The 23,121-nt window shown below is 46.6% G+C and overlaps 1 protein-coding gene across 18 annotated transcripts in view; it reads left to right on the top strand.

Annotated features, from left to right (window-relative positions):
• The window catches only part of MACF1 (microtubule actin crosslinking factor 1), a 311,004-nt gene that overhangs the window by 5,548 nt on the left and 282,335 nt on the right, over positions 1–23,121 (top strand). Inside the window, exon 1 of one of the 18 annotated variants that reach the window (XM_074376764.1) lies at positions 8,042–8,328. The exons of the other annotated variants lie outside the window; for them this stretch is intronic. Within the exon in view, the coding sequence (XP_074232865.1) occupies positions 8,235–8,328 (94 nt within the window). The 5' untranslated portion in view covers positions 8,042–8,234. Of the gene's footprint in view, positions 1–8,041; positions 8,329–23,121 lie in introns of those variants that run through there. 18 annotated transcript variants of the gene reach the window in all.

The raw sequence follows: 23,121 nt of genomic DNA, 5'->3' as shown, positions 1-23,121 counted from the left end.
TAGCTGCAGGGATGGAAAATGACCACGTGGGCACAATTCTGTTCAGGCAGCAGAAAAGACAGCCAAGCTGTCCTTTCTCTGAGGCTCAGGGTCCCTGTGGGACCCCAGCTGGTGAGGGAAAGTGGTTGTCACGTTGCAAGGTGCAGTCTTTATGCCGTTGGGCTCCCATCATCCTTTTTCAGTGGCTTCCCAGGTGGCACAGAGACAGGTTTGGAATGGCTGTCTGACTCACGCCTTTCTGTTCTGGAGCAGCCTAGGACTGAGGCTAGGAATGCGGGGGAAGGACTGGCTCATCTGGGGGCTGTGGAAGGCTGTCATTTCTCAGCCCCGTGGGGCCCGAGATTTCATGCTGACAGTCAGCAGGGTTTAGGGCTGCACTTGTCTTTTATGCTAGAAGTCTTCCCCTGGTGACAGGTCTGTGAATACACCTGGATGTGAGCGTTAATAATCCATCGTCACCAAGGTGCTGTCCTGAGCCTGGCCAGTTGCTGTGGCTGGGACCTGCTGTGATTTGGCCCTGGATCTGTCCATGGCCACCTGTCGGGTAGAAGCCTGCCAGCTTCCTGGCTCTGCTGTGGCTCTCCTGCTGGGGCAGAACTGGTGCTCCTGGCTGGAATCTCCATCCAGACTTAGGATGCTGCTGCAGAGACTGGAACCCCTGTACCTTGCAGAGTGATCATGGGCTGAAGTTTCTGTCCTCAGCTGTGTCCCACTCCTGCCCCAGGGGGTACCAGGCTTTTGCCTTGTGGCTGAGGGGAGAATTCTGCCTGGAGCCTCAGTGGGTGTGTCTCTAGGCATGTTCTTCCGTCCTCATTCCCTCCTTTACTCTTTTCCTAAATCTTCCATTCATTCACTCAAGGGAATGGCTTTGGGAGTCAGCTGGAGTCCCAGTTCCATTACTTGCCAGTTGAGTGACCCTGAGAAGTTATTAACCTCACTGAGTCTCACTTTCTCATCATTAAAACGGAGGAGCAAGAGTGCCACCTCTGCATCCTGCAGGGTAGATCAGACGAGGCGGTGAAACTGAGGAGCCTGGCCCGTGCGTACTGTGCAGTCAGGCTTGATGTGTGTTAGCCATTCTCGTGAATATCATTCATTCACTCATGCACTTGATCACTAATTTGTGATTGCATTGGTTTGTGATTGCACTGATTCTTTCCTTTGCTCATGCATTGATCACACACTTGTTCATTTAACACATATTCCCAGGACTGCTTTGTGCTTTGCTCACTTGGACTGGGCTTCAGAACCCAGCTCCCGCCTGTGAAGGCAACTGGACAGCAGCATAAGCTGTGCGCTTTGCAAGCCCAGAGTTGTGAGGAACTTCCGCTCTGCCTCCTAGGTTAGAGCAATGATGGCATTTGATCTGAGGCTTGGAAAAGAAATAGGAATTTGCCAGGACAACCTGAAGAGAGAGTGCATGTCTCTGTTGCTTGTTTCTATTCTTGCTCTCTTTTCTTTGGCCTCAGTAGAAAGGAAGGAAGAGAAATGAAGAGAGAACAGCTGGTGGGAGTTAGGAATTAAAGAATCCAGGGGGTGGTTTGGGGAGTTGAACTCTGGATCAGTCCAGTAGCTCCTGAGAGCTGATGCCAGCTGGGATCCCCTAGTAAATGTGGTTGGAAAAACTACTGTGTACTGAGTCCTCGATGAGTTCCAGGCACTTTACGTGTATCATCTAATCCTACAGAACCCTGGGAAGTAGTTGCTATTCTCCCTGTTTACAGAAGAGGAAAGTTGAGGACCTTGTCTGAGGTCATACAGCTGGCTGATCGTGGAGCTGGGATTCAGCACTGCTGAATGTGCACAGTGTCCCCTGGAACACAACACGAGCTGTATGTCCTTTGGGGTTGTTCATTGCTGGGGTTCAGGCTGGTCTACCTCTAAATCCCCTGAATTCTTCAGAACATTTATAACATATACTAAAGTGGTGAGAATGCAATGAACCTCCATCACCCAGAGTCAAGAATTATCGATTCATGGCCAATCTTATTTCATACACGCACCCCAGTTCTGCCTCCCCAGTTACATTGATGGAAGTTCCAGAAGTCTTGTATTTTTCACCTCCCACACCTTTAAACTATTATATTGCCTTGCCCCCAGTAGGAAGCATATCAGCTCATCTGCTCAGTAGTCCTCTCTGAAGTCTGGTCAAGTTCCACTGGCCTGTTTCACAGATGCATCATGAGTGATTCTGACTCCCAAATATCGGGGCTCCAGGGGGAGTTCAGCGTTGCTTGTCTGGTCCTCAAGTCCTTCTAGCTGGCGGTTCATGCCCTACACCCAGAACACACAGAGCTGGGCTGGAGCATACCTGGTTCTGTGTCTGGAAATTTGATTTCCGAGGATGGTGTCTGTTTTGCCCAAAACACTTCAAGTCCGCAGACCCTGGGTTTGAATCAGAACTCTGCCAATGTTCTTGAGGAAAGCACCCCAAAACTAGATTTCGAGGATTTGGACTTGAGAGACTGAAGATAAGGTGCAATAGGATTGAAGTCTTTAAAATCAGAGGGAAGGGATTCTGTTCTTGAGAGAGGGGCCTGTGACGCTGGTGAATGGTTCCCTGTGATTCTGATCTTAACCAAGAGGAGCAGCCACCACTCTCTAATGCCTGAGGTAGTATTGGTTGGGAGATGGTGTTTTAGGTGGAGGGGAGCTTCATGGTTAACGAGACACACCTCCCAAAGAGCACAGCCTGCCTTCAGCCTTGTTTGGTAAGAACTCCAGAGGCCTCCCACAGGATACAGCCCTTCTCCTGCTCCAGGGTAGGAAGAGAGATTGGGTGTGGTTGAGCAAATGGGGCTCATATTGGTCTGATTCCTTAAAAAGAGAAAATAACAGAACAGTTCTATTCACAGAGAGGCTGGGAGTTAGCAGAGGGGCCAGTACCTTTTCCAGCTACTGTTGATATGTTCCGAATGCCCAGCTTTGTACTTAGGATCTTACATGTTTTATTTAACCTAATCCTCAAAATAATTTCAGGAGGCAGATGTGCTATAGTAGAGGAAGCAGAAACCCGGAGAGTTCGGTAACTTGCCCACGGTTTCCTAGCCAGTAAGAGGCCAAGCTGGGAATGGCATTACCTCTGCCTAGGGCAACCCACTGCCTCCCCCATTACAAGGAACAGTAGTTTAATAATAGCTAACATCTGTGCGCACTTCAAGGTTCACAGAGTGCCTTAACACCCATTATCTCCACTGAGCCTCGGGAAGCCTGGCGTGGGCAAGGCATTCCACGCCCCTTTGGGATAGCTGCCTATGAGGGGTCCAGCTTCTGCTCATTTCCCCTAGTAAAGATTGGAGATTCTTTGGCGTTGGCTCTATCAAACCAGGGGAGAAGGCCCAGGGAGAGGCTGAGGTGGAGAGACTTGGCCAGTTGCTATGGTAACCCAGATGGCTGAGTAACCATTTTGAGGGTTGCTATGGTGACAGGGTGATGGGCTGCCGGGTGGCTGGGATCTTGTCTTCCTGGGTGGCTGGCACCATCCAGGCCTCTTAAACTAGCAGTGTTGCATTTTCTGAACAGAAGAGGGCAGCACGACAGTGGGCAAAGCCTTCCTACTAGAGCAGATTTGGGAACTTGAGGCAAAGTTTAGTAAGAGGTTCCAGGGGCTGGGCTAAAAGGGAGCTTTGACTGGGATTGGCTAAAGCTAGTGTCTGAAAGGATGATGGGGCTGGGCCTGGAGGCAGGTCTTCTGAGACTAGAACTAGAAGATTTTTGACTAAAGGATAGGAGTTGGGGCAGCCCCTTTAGTGTCTGGCTGTCTGGCTCTGGCCACTATTAGGGCACAGGAGACAGCCTGCCTCTGCAAAGAGGAACAGACAGAAAACATACACACTCACTCACACACCCTACTAGCAAAGAATTTATGTATAAAGCACCAATTAACACATGTAAAATAATGCAGCACGAGCCAAGCTGAAGAAGGGATGGGAGTAACCCCTCTAGAGACTGGAGGAGTACCAGCAGGAGAAATGACTTTGCACTACCCTCATTCCTCTCTGCATATGAAATGCCCTCAGCTCTTGGCCACTGAATGGACACTGAACTGGACTCTCAGTCGTCTTGAATCGCAGGTCTAGCCCCTATCCCCCCACTCCCATATGTCTTCAGTGAGGCTTCCATGCCTTCAGCAAACATTTACTGAGCACCTACCAGGTGCAAAGCATTGTGTTAGGCCCTATGATGAAGATGAAATAGATATCTCTGCCGCAAAGAACTTAGGAACCAGGAGATTAAGGAGGCAGTGATGCAGACACCCACAACACAACTGGTTGCCTCAGGGATGTGGGAACGAAGATGTAGTTGAGATTTTAAGGAGAAGAGCCTCTTCTATCTGGATTGATTAAAAATAACTGCAGGTCATTTCAGGTGAGCTTTCAAGGTCGGTAGGATTTCAGTAGGTAGACCTAGAGGATGGAGGACATTCCAGGCTTGAGTCTGATTATAGGGCAAGATGCTGCACGTGAGAGTATAAGAGAAGATGACACTGTAAAGGGAGGTAGTTGTCAAAATTTGGAGGACTTTGAATGCCAGACAGACATAAGGATGCTATGAGAAACAAGTGTACCCTCTTCCTCAATACCCTAGCCTTCTAGTTAGTCAGAAGCTGCAGGCAGCTGAGTATTTTAGGATCATCTGGTGCAGTCATTCATGAACTTAATCAAAAGTTAGAACAGTGGGGAGGGTATAGCTCAGTGGTAGAGCACATGCTTAGCATGCACAAGGTCTTGAGTTCAATCCCCAGTACCACCTCCAAAAATAAATAAACCTAATTACCTCCCACCCCAAAAAACCTAATGAATGAATAAATAAAGTCATGTAGAAAATGTAAAGAAAAAAAAGTTAAAACAAATATTTAATGAGTGCCCTGTATGTGCCAGGTCATTTGCTAGATGCTAAGGATCCTGTGGTGAACAAGACACACAACAGCCCCACCCTCAGGGAGCTAATGATTTAGTAAGGATGAAAGACACTGAACCTATAACTTCAAATGATGGTTATTACCAAAGGGGAGTAGAGGGGCAGGAAGGCCTACTCATCTGGGGGATGAAGGCAGGATTCTCTGTGGGAGTTTCAGCAGAGGCCTGAGTAGGAGTGAGCCTGGCCCAAAGAGGAGAGCAGTGAAGGGTGATGGCCTGGGAGAAAAGCAGGTGGGAGGCCCCTGAGGCAAGAGAGCCCTTTGGAGGAGCTGAAGGAAGCTGCAAGTGGCTGGGCCTTAGGGAGAGAGGCACCTGGTGAGGCTTAAGTGGAGGACACTAGCAGAAAATAGGGCTTTATTTACTTGTATTACCCTTTCCGCCCACTAGATGGCCTCCTGAGTACATCCTGCCTCCTGCTGCCCAACTGCAGCCTCTTTAGAAATGCAACAGCAGTCTCACCATTGGAGCAAAGAAAAATCATAGACCAAAAGGAGAAAGCCTCAGAGCTGTCTCAATTGTGTGGTCTGGCTATAAATTTAGACTGTTGCTTGGAAAAAACCAAACACCTCCCCTTCATAGGCTTCCTTCTTCCCATTCCCCCAGCAGTCGCTTTGTTCCTCTATCCTTGTAAAATTTTCTCTGTATAAAACAGGAACATCAGCCAAACATGTGGACTTCCCCCTTTCCATTCATTAGAAGAATGCATTACTTCAAAATCTCTTGGGAGCATTTAAATGCAAATCTTGTCAGGAAAGCTACTTCAGTCTGAGAAGCCCTTCTAGTCACAACCCAAACCAGAACTTTCTTCCTTGATTACCATGTTTCTTAATAGGAATCTCAACCCCTTGCCCTCTCCCCCAGTCCAACCCCCCCACCCCCCACCGGTCTTCAACAAAGCCTCGTTGCCAGAACAGACTCTCATTCCCTTCCTGCCCTTGTCTTTCCTCACCTTTGGCAAACCTCAGTCCCAGTTCTTGAGGAACCTGTTCACTAACTGGTTGGGGGGGGATGGAGGGACTTTCCTATTCACCATAATGAAAACGAGCAGACAGATGTCTGCTTGGGGGGAGGGTGGAGGTGTGTGTCTGTGTATTTGTGTCTGAGCCTTCTTAGCTCGACTGGCATAAAATAATATAGGAAATGCAGATGACTCAGCACTGATACAGTCAAGAGCCCCAGAGTTAACATTTCTATATTCTCCGCTGTTTACGAAAAATGTGCTTATGCCATCAATCACTGACTCCTTCATTCTGCATCTTCTCCTAAAAGCCTTTTATTTTAAAAAGAATAAATCTCAGGCTTATCCTCTTCCTTTTCTTAAACTTAGCAACTGATACCAAACTGTGAACTAGCTTTTTATTTTTAACACACGTGATTAAACTGGAAGGAAATGACCATTTGTCCAAGGAGCCTCCCTGTCTATCCTCTTTGAGGCCCTTCCCTGTACAATCTCTATGCCTAGAACTTGGCCAGGCCAGCAAAACTTGATGGAAAAAGATATGATTAATGACTTGCTCACCCTATTTTGGATCATAGTATGATGTGGAAACAACCATCATGCACCTATTAGTGAAAAGCATCATCTCTTCTTGTTACTAATGCTTACTGAGCATTGACCAAATACTTGTCACTACTCATAGTTTACAAAGATGCAGGCCTTGCCCTGGGGTTAAGAAGCTTCTCTTAAAAGTCATGAGAATAGGAACTGAAATGGAAGCCCGAGTCCGAATTTTGTCTGCTCATGTCATATAAATTCTTTATTTATTTGCTAATTGCCATTATTATGAGATCAACCAGCCTAACTTTTAACCCACAATCACCTTTCTACCTGCCCCCTCCCCACCCTCACCCCAACTCTCCAAAAAATCAAGTCAACAGACTTGCTGAAGCTGAGGATAATGGCTGGACGGGGATAGATGTGGGCAAATGGGTCACCTGCATTTACCTGAGCTGCTTATTCACTGTTCTTGGCCCCAACGCAGTCCATGAATAGTGGGACTGAAGGATACACAATTGAATGGAGGAGCAGAGGATGTTGGGAACTCCCTCCTCAAAATGGTCCCTAGTACATCCCTATCCATATTTACCAGTGTCCCTTCTTCACCCTTTCCTTTTCCCTGATGACAGAGAATAACTGGCTTCCCTTTTTCTTCACTGACCAGTTATGCTCCAGAATCCTTTTCTTTGTTCCATAACAGCCCTGGTTCAGTCTCAGGTCCCCCCGTTTCTCCCTTTTGATCTACGTCTCCCTGTTCCTATGGCTGTCACAATGGAATAATCCTGTTGCTCCTTTTCCCTGTAGATTTGTGTCCTCCTGTCTCTCCTCTTATTCACCCATTGGTGCGGTCGGAATCCTGTTTTCATTCCCTCAGTTGTCATTTCTCAGGCTCTGACTCCTCATTCTTGGCCTGGTTTACTTCGTGGTGCTGGGTCTGCCCTCTCATTTTGAGTTCAGTTTCTTCCGTTTCAGGAAAACCCTTTGTTCCTGGGATTCTTTGTGGTCTGAGTGTTCCCTTGGCCTCACCCGGCAGCCCGTCTGGATCTTGCCCCGGTCTCGTTCTGACCGCGTCCAGCCCTGCGATCTATCTAGGTCTTTGGCCCTCTCCCTTCCCTTCAGTGTGTCTGGGTCCTTCTCCAGCCGCCGCATAGGCCCAGCTCGGTTTCTCTCCAGCCAGGGGGCTCCCTCCTTTGTCCCAGCTCGGGGTGCGGGTCCGCGCCGAGTGGGGCAGTCGCCCGCCCCGCGGAGTGGGCCCCGGGCTTTCCCCGCCGCTGCGGCCCACCTGGCCTTTCATCCCGACTGCCCAGGGGCCTCCCGCCCGGCCCGGCCTCCCGTCCCCAGACTCGGGCCCCCTCCCCGTCCCGGCCGGGCGGGGGTCCGCAGCCCCGGGAGCTGGGGGGGCGGGGGGCCGCCTGGGGGGGCCGGGGACGCGCCGGGCCACGGAGGCGGCGGGTAGAGGGGCGGGGAGGGGGCCGGGCCTGGCGCTCCTGACGGGAGGAGTCGCCGCCGCCGCCGCCGCCGCCGCCGCCGCCGGCGGGGCGGGCTGAGGGAGGAGCGGAGCCGAGGGGTGGGGAGGCGGAAACGCCAGCAGGACCGGCGGCGGAGCGCGAGCGGCCGGGCGCGAGCGGGCTGGGGAGCGGAGCGCTAGCGGCAGGCCGGGCGAGGCGGGCGCGGAGCGAAGAGCCGAGAACCAGGGCGCCGCCGCCGCCGCCACCGGGTCGCACAAAGGCCGAGGCTGGGGCCGCCGCCGCCGCCTCAGCGCGCGGGCCTGCAAGCGGCGCCCGCCGGGGCCCCGGGAGAGCGCGGCGCGGGCGGCCATGGCCGGCTACGTGCCGGGTCAGCAGCCGGCCAACCGCAGCCAGGAGAAGGAGTTCGTGCAGGCGTACGAGGATGTGCTGGAGCGCTACAAAGGTGCGGCGGCGCTGCTAGGCGGGCGGCCCGGGCCGGGGACTGGCCGGAACCGGGGCCCGCGGCAGGTGGGGCGGCGGGCGGGGTGGCGCCCACCGGCGCTGGGGCCCGGCCGGAGCCGCGGTCGGCTGGAGCCGGCCCATTTCCCGAGTTGAGATGAGCCTCGAGCCCTCTCCCACCTGGGACGGCGCCTTCACAGCACGAGCTACATTATGTGCCCTGTTATCTAGCCCCCGCTGGAAGGCGGCGACGCCGGGCGCGTCGGAGACCCCACGCCGCGGGGAGTGCGGGGAGGAGGAGCTGGGCGCGAGAAACCACCCGTCCTCGGAGAGCCTCGGACCTCCGCGTGCCCGGCGAGGGTCCCTCACCCCCTTTTGTCTCCCTCGGCCTCGGATCAGTCGCGTGGCAGCCGAGGCTGTGAACCAACCACCTTGGTTTCTTGGGGTTCGGGGGGCAGCGGGCGAGCATCCGCCGGGATCCGTGAGCGTGCAGTTTCGGTGGCGAGGCCTCCTTCCGCCCCCAAACCCCGGGCTTCGAGCCTGATCCAGGCAGGGGTCTACTGCTCCCCACCAAATAAAGATTTGTCTTAGAGCTGGGATTTCCGCCCCTGGAAGCTTTCTTGCTAAGCAGTTCTGCAAGTTAATGCCTTATCCAAACCCCGGGTGCCTGCAGAGAAAGTTTTGACAGGCCCAGAGGGTCGGCGGACCGCATTTCCCTAACTGCTGTAGGTGCCCTTTAAGTGGAAGCCAGGGATGCGTGGCCTTGGGAGGCCCCTGCTTTGATCTTTAACATCCAGTTCTGGGATTTTGCTTTGTGTGGCGGTTGTGCTTGCCACAGACATGGAGACTTTCCCAGAAACTACATAGGCAGCACTTTCTCCTATTTTATTCAGCTCAGGCCCTTGTGACTGGGCCTTTAGTTTCTTTTCATCTAAAGGAGAGGAAACTTAGCCCTTCTGACCGAGTCCAGCATACTTGTTTACGGCACCTAACCAGTGAAGGGAAACTAATGAAGAAGCTGTAAAACCCTCCTTTTTTTTTTTTTTTTTTTCTTCTCTCCTTGTGACATTAGAACTCTGCTTGGGAATGCAGCAGAAAGAGAGGGAGGGAGAGATACGAAATGCTGAAATGGACCAGCTTAGGAGGCCTCCTAGTTCCCTTCTTCATCAGCTCCTCTAAGCTGTCCAGGTTTTCCTGCCTGCAGCAAGTTTTCTGTCAACCCCCTGTGGTCTTCCTTTTAAGAAATGTTGGTTCATTTCAGAGCACAAAGAGGTTGGATTGTGCTGCTGAACTTCATTGAAAAAAATGCTGCTAAGTGGATGGTTTCATTGAGTTTCCTTTGCAGGCTTTTGAGCTACACTGTGCTCTTCAGACGGAGGATGTTCTGGGCCTGTCTTGGGCTGTGACAGCTTTAAAAACCAGCAGAATTAAAACAAAAATTGGTGAAGAAATCTCAGTACCTCACTGGGTCATATTGCTGGTGGCCTCCAGCTGAAAGGAAGTTGAATTGTTAGCAAGTGAAACTAGGAAAGAAGGGGGAAGTAGGGCTCGTTCCAGGAGAGGCTCTTGTGTCCAGTCCTTTTAGCTGTCTCACTCAGTTTGGCCTTCCTCTGAATGACTTTGATCAGGTATATAGGAATTTGATCCCTCCTAGACACAGCTCTCTTTCTTGAGGGAAAGAATGAGTCAAAAATGGTTGGCCAGAGTAAATTAACTTGAGCTGGATGAGATCGTTGTGCAGTCTGCTCTTTGGTAGGTGCAGAAGAATTTCTCTTCCCCCCCACTGCACCATTCTCACTGGGAAGTCAGAGTGGATTAGCATCTGGGCCTCTTTGTTACTTTGCTGTATGGAATTCCTGCATTTTCCAGGCTTAGAAATCCCCTTACTGCTTTATAGGAGAACTGTTTGCCTAAGCTGGAATCAATAGAGTGACCAGGGGAGGGAGGTTGTGAGGGTAAAGCCAGGAATTAGTTTTGGAGAGACCTGGGGAAAGATATTGATGATGATGGGGTCTGAGACACTCACTGATTGGCCATGAAATTACTTCGATCTCTCTTTCTGCTGCTGTTGATTTGTAGTGTTCTCAGTCTACAAATGAAACTGGATTTTTGTATTCAGAAAGATAACTAAAGTTTTCAGCTGCATAAGATGAGATGGGGGCAAAGGTGAGATGGGAAGTGATGCACTTGTGGTGCGAAGGGAGTAGAGCAGTATGTACTGCAGCTGTATTAGGAATGGTTGTCAAGGATGGGTTTTCCAGAATTGTGCCTGGCGACCATTTCCCTGTGTGTTGGTAGTGAGCATGGTTTTGGCAGGATTAGATGATTCAGCATGGACATAAACACTCTCATTTCCTAAAGATCCCAAAGGCTCTTTCAGAGCCTGACTGGCCAGCAAATAGGAGGCATTAGATAATAACTCTGGATCCTAACATTTCAGAGTGGGCAGCAATTTGACAGAGTCTGGGTAGGTTATTGTTCTTCCAATCTTCCAATGAACAGTAATTAAATATCTGTTAGCAGTAACACAATGTTAGGCACTGGGGATACCGGCATTCAAGAGTGAGATCTGCTTCCTGCCCTTGGTTTCTCATACCTAGCAATAGAAAGATGTATGCACACAAGTAAGTGTGGTACTGTGGTAAGTGCTAGCGCAGAGGTGCGTATAAAGTACTGCGGAAGCAAGAGGAGGGATGATTATCTCCACCTGGGGTTCACCAGGAGCTTTGACAAAGGTGCTAACAATGAGTGAGCCTTTAGGGATGAATGGGATTTTGTCTGATGGAGGAGGATAGGGAGGGAGGAAGGCAGAGGGAATAAATAACACGTGCAAAGGCTTGAAGTATGAAAGTGAATGGAAGAGTTTGAGGCCCGGGAGTAGTTTGGTGTGACTAAAGGGCTAGAGTTTTGTGGGAGTAGATGATACTGTAAAGGACTCAGAGTCCAGCCTGTAAAGATTCTTTTATGGCTTTATTCCATGGACAGTGGAGGAATCAGCCATTGAAAGTTTTTTTTTTTTTTTTAAAGCAACCATTTTTATGCCAATTTTATGACTTCATGATAGAAGACATACCTGACCAGTGATTGGAATACTTATATTGCTGTCTGAAGCAAGCACCCTTTTCCTTGTACCGAAGTGCTTGTGAAGCTTGTGATCAGACGGTTGCCTGGTAAACGTGGAAACAAAGAAAAGAGAGGTGCAGTGTTTTGAGGAATATTTCATTCAGATGATATATGGGCCAGTCACAAAGTTTTCCTCTCTGTGGATTGAGTTCCTTATGAACACCAACGGAAACTAAGAAGGAACAGTCAGGGAGGTGGCAGAAACTGTGATCTGATTCTTTTCCTAGCCTAGAGACAGGCTCTGTCCTAGGCCACATATGGGCATAGGTTTAGGTTTGAAAGAGGAGGTTGGAAAACAAACACAGTCTGGGTTCGTGGTGGTTGGTTAAGCAGAAAGGGCAATATATAAGTTGGTTCAGGAGGAATTAGACCTTCTGTTTTCACAAAACCCTAAAGACTAAAGAGCCAGGCTGGACTAGGAATAAGAGAAGACAGCAACATTCCAACATTGATAACATGGACTGTCTGGTACTTAAAAACTTCAGAGTTCTCACCAGGTGCCATGGATTATATGAAGCTAGTTAGGACTGATTTTTGTTTACCATATCACAGAAAAGAACTCATAAAACTTGCTAACAGAGGCTTAAATTAGAGAGTTGGGAATGAAGGCTCTGTATACTATTTAACATACAAAACCAGCAGGGCAGCATCACGTAGTAGGAAGAGACAAGGCTTGAATTTCTTCAGTCCTAGTCTTGCCGCTTAACTTCTGCTGTGAGACCTTGGGCAAGTTGCTTAACCTCCGATGGGGATGATAATGCTAACTCTTTGGGATTCATGAGAATATAAATGAGCTATTTGGCATGTATTGGGTCATTAATGCTTAGTAAAACTTTCATGTATGTAATACTTTGTATTTTACAAAGCAGTTTCATATTCACTATCTTAGTTGATTCTGGTAATATCCTGTAAGGAAAGTAATACACACGTGGGTAAATTTAGGCATAAAAACTTAAATTATTGTCCAAGAGCCAGAAGAGCCAGACTTCTAGATGAAGGTTTCATATGGTATTACAGAAGGAAATTTAAAAATCAGAGCAGCGATTAGATGAAGTGAGATAATTGTGAAAATGCTTTAGTTGTTAGCATGATTGTTAGTCTCATTATTGTTCTGAGTTTTAGCCTGTGAACTCCAGTCACACCTCATGTGGCCTACATTTCCAGATCTCTGAACTGTGAAGAATTTCTTTTCCTCTTTGGAAAATTTAAATCAATTGAAATTTTTATAGAAAAGCAGTGTAGTACAAAGTGATAAAGTTTTGTTAACACAGCAGTTGGAAAATATAGGCTTAGGATTTGGTGTTTTTTACCTAAGCGACACTCTGAAGCAACCTCTCGGTTAAATGTACACTCAGTTTTTAAGTTCCTTTTTAGAGCACATGAATTGGAGTGGATAGCTTCTAGACAGAACAATAGAGTAATTGCTACTTCTGGACATGGACAATGTTAATTCAGAAAGTGAGTCAAGTCCGTCTGCTGGGAAATCACAAGCTTTGGCCAAGTTTATGCTGTTGAAATCATAAAATGTGTGCATGTGCTAACAGTGCTTATGAGAGCTACTGCTTGCTTTGCTTACTGTCCTGGGCTTGCTTAGCAAGTGACATAATACACGCCAGGGAAATGCATCATCTGAGGCCTTACTGTCCTGGTACTTTTCAGTGCCAATTTCAGGTTTTGGAGATCATGGTAGCGAGAATACTTCAGAGTGCACATCTGGGAACAGGATCAAAGTCACAAGTAAACAATTATGGATTGCACAATGAGTTGGTAGTGTTTTCTCAGTGATCCTGAAAACACCCAGGCCTTCCTTTTACTAAATAAGTTTGGCCTTTTCAGCTTCTGGTTATTATATGTTGAACCACGTTGCGACTAGGTTGTGTGGTGTGCTAAAGCTGCTGCTTTTGCTCTTCATGGTTTTGATTGGCGTTTAAGCCTTTGTTCTCTTGCTTCTATCAGGGATCTTTACTAATTTCCTGGCCTGGAGGAGCCCTTTCAGGCCCGTTGGCTTGGTTTGTAGTATCTAAGTATGCTTATTTCAACTTTTTCTGTTGCTTCTAATAAAATATTATTTTTCCTACCAGAACTTCCTGGTTCCTGGAATAAATTACACTGAATTTCTGATTCTTTGTCTCCAGCTTTTTGGGCCTTCCCTAATTTGACTTGTTCTGCACACCCGACTATATCCACTGTGATGGCCCAGCACAGCTCTCTGCCTCACTGGGGCGGGTCTCAGTAATCCTTCCCCTGGGTACTCATACCCATCTCTGTGCTTTTATGTTCTCCCTTCTTGGAAAGCCCGCTCCCTTTCAAATCTTATCTCTTTTTTCTTATTAAAGCTAAGCTGAGACCTGTGTCCTCCATGCAGCTTTCTCTCATTCCTCTCTGAGACATTAATCTCCCCCCTTACTAATCTCTTAGAACGTCTACCTCATAATTAGTCTTTTAACTCTATATATTGTTTTGTGTTATTCTTGCATTGCCTCATGTCTGTTAGAATTGTTTCCCTAATGAGGTCTTATACTCTTACAGTGTAGGGACTTTTTGTACTTCTTTTGCCCGTGGTCAACTGGCAGGAAATTTCTCTCAAGAGAAAGGACAATCATAGCAGTGCTTTCAAGTCATATTTTAAAATAATTTTCTCTTCATGTTATAAAAGTAATATGTATTTAATGTAGAAAATTGTAAAAATTACAGGACAGTGTATAAAGGTTTAGATAATATGCCTTCTCTCCGTGTGTGTTTGTAGGGTGAGGGTGGAGAGGCAGGTGGACCGATAGATGTGCTCTGGCTGGAGAGAACACAGCTCTCGAGGATAGGCCCTTTTGGACAGACTGGGATCTGATACCTTCAGCTTGCTTTGGCTCCATAAATTGTGTAACATTGTAAGTCTGCTTTCTCTGGGCACAAGCACTTATTTTTCTTTCTCTGTTCGAAACTGCTTACTTCTACATGATCATGTGTCAGTCATCAGGGATGTGCCAGTTACCAGGGATGATTTGGGTCCTTGCCTAGGACAAGTTAATTAATTGGTCAGTCAGCATCTTTCTTTTGGGCAAGGGCTTTGCCAGCTGAACTGCTGGATTCCCTCTTACCATAGCAAATTTTCCTCATGATTTTTATTCAGAAAGGTAAACACGATTTCTTTGTGTTGATGAAAAGAACAAGCTTGCTTGAAGTCGTTTTTGGAGTTCAGATGGTTTCAACTCGCAGGAGCATGTTTGATTGAAATATATAGGAAGGGATTTTGAGGGGGTCTGTGTTTTTCAGTCAGTCAACAACAATGAATAAGGTTGCTTTGTACACTACATTCTTCTAGTACTTAAAAGCAGATGTTGTGTTGGGGAATGTGTTAGCGGGGAGTTTGGAGGCCTTTAGGATCACTGGAAAAAACGATATTAAGATTAAAGGTAGAGGGAAAGAAGGTTCTGAATGTTCACGTGGGGAGCCTGAGTTTTATGCAATGGATGGGATTAACATGGTAGCTGTGTAAATGATGGATGAGAGTGGAGACCGACTCTCTAGGAGGTCACTGTTGTAATTGAGTCAAGAGGTTAGATTAAGGGATGTTAAAGAGGAAGAGGTATATTTGAGAGACATTTGGGGCAGGTACAGAGACTTAAGTTTAGATACCAACATTGCTAACTCTTTTCTGGAAGATTTTGCCTTGTAAAAAAGAACTAACTACTTCTCATGTCAGTGCTATTCCAAAACAAAGTCTTCGTTCTTGTATAAAAATCTTCTTTCAAAGATTTTGCCCCATTCTGAACTTGTTAGATAGTGCTGTGCATTTGAACCTATGAGACAAGTTTATGTTTCCTAGTCTTTAGTTTTCATTTAAATTATCAATGCTGAGTGCCCTGGAACACCCATTCTCCCCATTCTCTGGACAACCTTTATTGTATGCTTCCAGGAATACCTGCCAAGAACTGCGTGAGAAATCCTCTTAAATCCCTTCTAAAATCTTCCATTATATCTTGAAGTGCTAATCTCTCAGTGTGTCAGGGGGGTTGTTTGGAGGATCCATTCATTCATTTAATTAGTAATCATTTATTGAAGGTCTATTCTGAACCAGGCAGTAGGCAAAGTGCTGGGGAAACAAAGACATTGTCCTTGCATCTCAATGATCTTACAATTTAATGGGGAAAACATATTGGTATTCTGACAATTACCATCCATCGTAGGGAGTGCTATCACATAGATGAGTCTGGGGTCATGGGAGTGAAGAGGAGTACCCTTCTGCAGCCAGGGTGGGAAAGGGCCAGGGAAGGCATCCAAGAGGAAATGACCAAGCTGTCACCCAAAGGATTCGGGACTCTGGGCAAAAAGTTCAGGGCAAGGGCATTCTGGACAGAATGAACAGAAGCAGGGATGAGAGAGCCCGAGGAAGGAAATATAGGGTCTTGGTAAGGTGGAATGGGAGGAGGTGAGGGAAGGAGAAATGAGATGAGGTAGGAAAAGTGGGCAGGACTCAAATGTTGACTGGCTTTGTAGGTCATACTGCATAGAGTTTGGGCTTCGTCCTACAGGCTTTTGGGAGCTCTTGAAGGATTTTAGGCAAGGGAGACTAGGATTGGATTTACGTTTTAGGAAATAGTCCCCCTCTGGCAGCGCCATGAAGGAGGATTGGAGAGGGTTGAGCCTAGTGACAGACCAGTTAGGGGGCTGTTACAGTAATTTAGGAGTGATTAGAGTTTGAATTAAGGTTGTGGATGTAGTAATGTAAAGTGGACAAATCAAGATTTAGGGGTAAAATCCATGTGTCTTGATAACTAATTGAATGTGGTGTATGAGGGGAGAGGGAAGAACCTAGGGTGCCTTGCAGGTTTCTGTGTGGATGGGTGGTGTCATTAACTAAAATAGGAGTATAAGAGGAGAAAGGCTATTTGTGGAGACATGGCAGTGCTGGTGCAGGGAAGGTACTGAGTTCAGTTTTGGTTGCAGTGAGGTTAAGGTTTCTGTGGGATGCTGGGCAGAGGTGTCCTACAGGTGGGTGGCTGTGTAGAACGTGGGGCTCAGGAGAGCTATAGGCAAAGCAGTCATCACCTTACGGAATCAAAGCCACAGGAGTGGACCAGGAGATGGCTGAGGGAGTGTGTTTACAGTGAGAAGATGTTTGAGACAAAAACTCTGGGGAACTCAAAGGTGAAGGTGGTTTTAGGAACAGAGGAAGACGATCCCTTGAAGGAAATTGTCCACTGAAAGGGAGTGGCTAAAAATGTAGGACTGAAGAGGAGAGAAGTGAGTTCAAGAAGGAAGGTGTGTCACACGGTGTCAGATTATGTAGAGGTCAAACAAGATAAGGACTTCAGGCTCTAATATAAAGGTCACCTTTGAGGAGCATTTTCTACAGTGGTGTGGGGAGTGCAGTCCAGAAAGCAGTGGGTTGGGAGTGAATGAGAAGTACCCAGAGAGGAGTCAGTGCATTTTGAAATCTAGGCTTTGAAGGAACAGAGGGAGAAGGCATGACTGTATAGAGGGGGATGCAGCGTGGAGGGTGCTGTGTTCATTGTAACATAGGAGAGGCTTAAACATGTTCAAGTGCTCTTTGGAAAGAGCCAGTAGAGAAAGAGAGAGAATAAAGTTCAAGGGAGGGAGAGAATAGAATAATTGATGGGAGCATGGGATTCAGAACCCGAAGAGGAATGTATCTGATGCGAAAGATAAGAGGGAGGAAGGCAAGAATGCAGGTGGTTAGGCTGGCTGATTGGAGGTGAGGGAACTTAAGGGACTTTCTCCCCAGTGGCTCTTTTTCTCTCTAGAAGTAGGGGTGAGGTTATCTTCTGAGAGTAGGGACTGTGTGTGTGTGCGTGTGCGCACACATGAGCGTGTACATGTTCTTTCCCTCTGGCCCCGGAAGTACTCTGGGTGTAGATACTGAGAAGGTAGGCAGGTGGATTGATCCAGGATCTGAGTTTTCCAGTGTAGGTTTGATGGAAGAATAAGGGGTCTTTCTAAAAGATGTCACATCTACTTGGTTATCAATTGAATTGTTCTCTGGCTGGCTTGTATTTTGTCCCCCAGCAAAATTGTAAGTTCTTTCAGGGCAGGAACCGTATATGTAACGTTTGCATTCTTTTATATCATTTAGTAGAGTGCAGGGCAGAAATTGATTTTTCTGTCTCTGTTGACTTAATCTGACTTTCGTGGTCAGGGGCATCTTGACTCTTGACATAGAGAGGCTTTTCTCACCTGTGGTCTTTAATCCTCATCTCACTGCCTGATGTGGAGAGTGCAGGATTCGTTGGTTTGAAGGTGAATTCCAGGCTTGGATCGGCACAGCAGGCTAACTTTACTTTCTCTCCCCAGGGTAATTGAGCTTAGAAACATTTGTGCTTTCCATGAAGACTGCGGGATTAGCATTCCCTATTCTATTTGGACCAGGCTTGTGAAGACCAGGTTCTTGGCAGGACTAGACAGAGTGGCTATTGTGGCGGATGCAGCCTCCTCCTTGTTTGTTTTGGCAGGCGAGCAGTGAACGTGATGGATTTGTTCGCGTGACTCAACCTTCCCTGCCTGCCCTTAGCAGTTCAATATAATAACCACCTTTCAGATCATGATAGTGTCCTTCAGAGTTTATCTGACCTTTATATCTGAAAAGAGTATTGGTTACCCTTTCCTTTGTCCTCTACTTGCTTGGGTTTTTCACCTTTAGGCGAGTGTAGAGGGTATTTCCTAGTGTATTCGGTCTCCTTCAGAATTAACTTAGGTGATTACCCCTTGGACATACTCTGTATGCTTTAGTTATTAACTGGTATGTTCTCCACAGTGTGGCTTGTTTTCTATTCTGTTTTGTAAACTTGGACTCCATATCAGATAAAGTTGATGTGAGTCACCCCTAGGAGTGGAAGGTGTGTCTCCACTAATTTGGAGAATCTTTGATCTTGTTTCAGTTCCCGGTTTGGCTTATCTGTACAATTTCTAAGTCCTACGAGAAGTGTGTGCATCTGCTTGTGTGTCCCTTGCCTCTGGTTTCACAGAGTGCAGTGGATGGTCTATTCTAGGGGTTGCTGCTTTGCATATATGGACCCCCTCTACTACCCTTGTCATCGCCATCAGCAAAAATGCTCTATCAAGAGCCTCTTTGAATGTAGTATAATATCTAACACTGAATAGAGTTCATAAACCCTCTGTCTGCCCTCTGGGAGTTTACAGTATACAGTAGGCATTATAAGTGACAATAGACAATAAAGAATGTGTAAGCAGTTGAACAAATAATGGCTGGTTGCTCCTTATAGCTGTCATTTTCACAGAAGTTATCCTAAAAAGAGACCTAGTCCCAAGGGAAAGGGGGTTGACAGAGTCAAGCTTATCTTCTATTCCAGCCAAAGTGACAGGGAGTTGCATTCGTGGCCCTTTGGTGCCACAGTTTCTCTCAACGTCCTTTCTAGTCTTGCAGGACCTTATTGCCACGTTCCCTTTCCATACAGTCAGGACTGTACCCTAATGGCCTCACGCTCCGTGACCTGTGGCTGAAGTGGTAGGCAGGAGATCACCTGGGAGGCTTGGGTCCTCTGGTACAATTGTAACCTGAGGAAATTCATTGCAGACCTACTGCAAACACTCATGTGCACACACATACCAGAAATGAGTCATGGGGTCAGTGTTGGGTTGGAAAGAAGCTGGTCCAGCGCACCTCTAAGGGTAAGAATGTAGGACCCATCCCAGCCTTTGTTGGCTAATTTCCCAAATGGAGAACAGGGGCCAGACTAAGATTAGGTGGGGCGCTTTGAGATCCTCACCTCTCCCAGAGGACTAGTTCATCGATTTTATTGTTGTTATTTTTAATTAGTATAATAACAATATTCATGTAATACTGCCGTTATTATGACAAATGGGGATCTGTGAGGGGCTGGAGCTTCCCTCCACCCTCCCTGTGGAGAGAAAACTAGAGGGAGCATTAGATCCCCATCTCTCAGGCCTCCTCTCTCTGGTCATCTTGTGGGCGGCTCCTGGGAAGGGGTAAGAGGCAGTGGAGACCCTGGTGTGAATATATCGTTGAGAAGGGGTAAGAGGCAGGGTCCAGTGCAGCTGTGGCGCAGCGGTGTGTTAGAGAAGATAGGTGTGGGGCAGTATTGAGGGGGCTAATAAAGGCAGCAGATAACCTTTGTTGCCGACATTATCTGCTTTGCTTCGCCTTTGTCTACACATGCTGTCTGAGAGCAGAGCCGAAACCCTGCATTCTTTCGTCCTCCTCCTCCTCTTGATTACATCTTGTTTTCTGACTTGTAAAGATGTATATAGTACCTTCAACAAATAGGCTTGTGGTGATATGGAAAATTGAATAAGTAAAAGTTCCAGAGATTGGAAAGCTAAGTGGTGATTTGATTATGGTGAACTGAACCACTTTGCAAATGGTGATGGTTGTATTTCTTTGTTTTTCCTGCAACTTCCAGCACCCTTCACAATGGGTTTTCCCTATGATTGTCCCACACACATCTCAATCTTGATCTGTCTCAAATGGGCATCATTGTCCCCCTCCCTGCTCCCAGACCTGCTTCTCCCAGCTCAGTGAATGCCTTCCTCACCCAACCAGCTGTCCAAGCCAGGAACCTGGGCTTCATGCATGTCTCCTCCCTCTCCCTCATCCTACCCAGGCGGTCAGTCTTTCAGCAAGTCCTGTTGATCCATCGCCTGCATCTTTCTCCACCTGTCATCTCCACCAGCCCCATTGCTAGCATGTGAGTTCAGGGCCTTATCTTCTTATTGAGACTGCTGTGATTGCTCTTAACTGCTCTGAGTCCACTCTTTCTTACAAATTCCCACCAGAAAAAAAAACCTTTCAAGGTGCAAAACTGATTGCATCTGGTGGTATGTTAGTAAGAGAAGATAGTGTAGGGGCAGTTTTAAGGGAGCTATTTAAGGCAGAAAATATTTGTTGCTGTCATCAGCTGTTTCCCTGAGTCTACATATGTTGTCTAAGAGCACATCTGTAACCCCTGCTTTCTTTTGTCTATTAACTCTTATATCCCTGGCACCCAAAAGAGTATCTGGTATATAGTAGGTGTCAATAAATATTTGTTGAGGGAACTAGAAATGATCAGTTCAGCTCACTCTTATTCCTTGGAAGTAAATCAAATAAGGCATGGAAAGGTGCAGTAACTTGCTCAAGGTTACGTAACTAATTAGTGCTAGAGCCAGATCTCCTCGCGAAGTGAGTGGTGTTTTTTTATGAAACTTTGCTTAATCACAGTTCCTTTATGTGCTTTGATACCGATGTTCATTATGGACTTAACTGTGTATCCCTGTGAAAAGGATGAGGAGAGGAAACCAATTTGTATCTTACTAAATGCCAGGTGCTTTATCTCATTTAGTCATCACAGATGGCATCTGACGACAGGCCACTGACATTGGTAGATACTACAGACGAGGAAACGAAAGCTTAAGAAACCTAAATAACTTCCCCAAAGGTCACACCGTTAGTAAGTGACTGAATTGGATTTTGAACCCAGGCCTGATTAACTTCATTTGGCAGTAGGCCCTCTTAAGGTGCAATATAAATTTTGAATTCATAGTCTGAGTTGCCTTAAGATTTTCAAGTCAGATTACTCTTGAAAATGGTCAGATTTGAACCGGAGTTGCAGAAATTGTTTACCTTAAAACAACCCCATGGAACAGTGGGTTGTGGTAATAAAGAGGAGGAGTCTGCAGGGCTCTTGAGTTATAAAAGAAAAAACAAAACCCTGTTCTGTGTGTGAGTAGTGCTGTATCCACCCCCTACTCAGTTGTATTGCCTGTGATTGACTCTCAGACTTCCTTTCTAACCTGGGCATCCAGGACAACCACAGAAAGGCTTGTGCAGTGCAGCACTTCTGAGTGTGTTTGGTAGAGCTCTTAACCACTAAAAGCACAAAGACAATGCCTAAAATGTGGGACAGGTAGAGCAGGGGACGACTGAACCTGATTGAAACTAGCTGTTTCTGTAGTAAGTAGGCAGATGGTAATTACCTATGTTGCTCAGAGACCTGAGCTGAGAGTGGGGGTAGGGAGCGATCACATCCATTATCTTTGGAGAAATGGTGGGAGTAAATAACCCTTAGTTTCCAGTTTACTCCAGAAGCATCCACTCACCGTTCAGAGTCACAGTAGTCCTGTGGACTTCGAGTTGGCACCTTGTCGCCCCAAATCATCCAAGCATAAGGTTAACATTTTTTGTTAGCGGGCTCCTTAAATACTGCGGCCATTCATTTTGAACTCCCTAGTAACTTCTCGGTAGCTGTATGTAGCCTGCCTTAGGGGAGTGGGACTGAGCTGAGGGGGCCCAGGAGGGGAGAGGAAGGAATAGTGTAAGTGGCAGAGAAACAAAGGCTTAATTAGGAGAGGTTCCTCTGTCTTTTGGGAATTAAAGTCCTTTTCATTAGCTGATTGCTGAGGTGGGGTGGAGACCCAGGAGGAGGAGAAGGAGGAGTTGTAATGGAAGCAGAATAGTCAGATACTCCATGGTGATCCAAGGACCAGCAGCACCCACAGCACCCGGGAGCTTGTTAGAAATGCAGTGTCAGGCTCCACCCTAGACCTGCTAAATCAGTTTTTATTTTAGCAAGATTCCCAGGTAATTCCATACACATTAAAGTTTGAGCAGCACAGAGTTGGTGATAAAATGGTTCTGTGTGAGGCGTTTTGGAGTCTGACAGATCTGGGATTGAAACCTGGTTTGGCCATTTATTAGCTGTGTGACCTTGGATAAATTCTTTAATCTCTCTGTGCTTCAATTTCTTATCTGTGGAATGAAGGATCTCTCTCCCTCATAGCGCTGTTGTGGAGAGTGAACAAAATATAAGTGCATTCTGCAATTGATGGTAATGTCTGTAATGTACCTAATACTGAGCCTGGTACAGAGTAAATAATAAATGTTATTACTAATGATTAAATTAGGCAAATTTACGGGAATAAAGAGCCACTTTCTCTTTTTCTTCTCCCTGTCTCTCAATGAGTGCATTTGTCTGCAGTTCTATAAAACTATAGTCAGTGTGTATACTCTTTGGTGTTTTGCTTAGCATTATTTAATAATAGTTGCAGCAGCAGTAGTTAACAAATACAGCGCTTATTAATGTGCCAGGCACTATTTTAATACTTCATGTATATATTTATTCATTTAGTCCTTAGAGCAGCCATGTTGGATAGTTTTGCGGTTTTTTTTGAGGGGGAGATAATTAGGTTTATTTATTTATTTATTTATTTTTGATGGAGGTACTGGGGATTGAACTCAGGACCTTGTGCATTCTAGGCACACACTCCACGACTAAGCTATACCCTCCCTCTTGAGATAGGTATTATTATCTCCATTTTCAGAGACGGAAACAGAACAGAGAGGTTAAGTGACTTGCCCAAGATCATACAGCCAGTAAATTGCAGAGCCAAGATTTGAACTGAGGCAGTCTGATTCTAGTATCCATGCTCTCTATTTTCTTGTATAGCTATTGTCCTCAAACTTATTTGGTGTTAACGAAAATCAGGAGGCTTGTGTTAGATACCTGATTTAGCCACTAACTTATTCGTGACCTTGGTCAAGTTATTTTATTTCTTTGGGCCGATTTCCTTACTGTAAAAATGAGAGAATTAGACAGGATTTATAAGGTCTCTTCATTGCTTCACTCAACACATTGTGATTGAAATAAAAAATTTGGTGGAAAATTGTATCTAGGGAAAGGGTTCAAAAGTACTTGTTCAAGCAGGT

The sequence above is a fragment of the Camelus bactrianus genome, chromosome 13 (assembly GCF_048773025.1).
Source record: "Camelus bactrianus isolate YW-2024 breed Bactrian camel chromosome 13, ASM4877302v1, whole genome shotgun sequence".
NCBI classification, from domain to species: domain Eukaryota; kingdom Metazoa; phylum Chordata; class Mammalia; order Artiodactyla; family Camelidae; genus Camelus; species Camelus bactrianus.
This window is presented reverse-complemented; position numbering and strand designations above follow the sequence as displayed.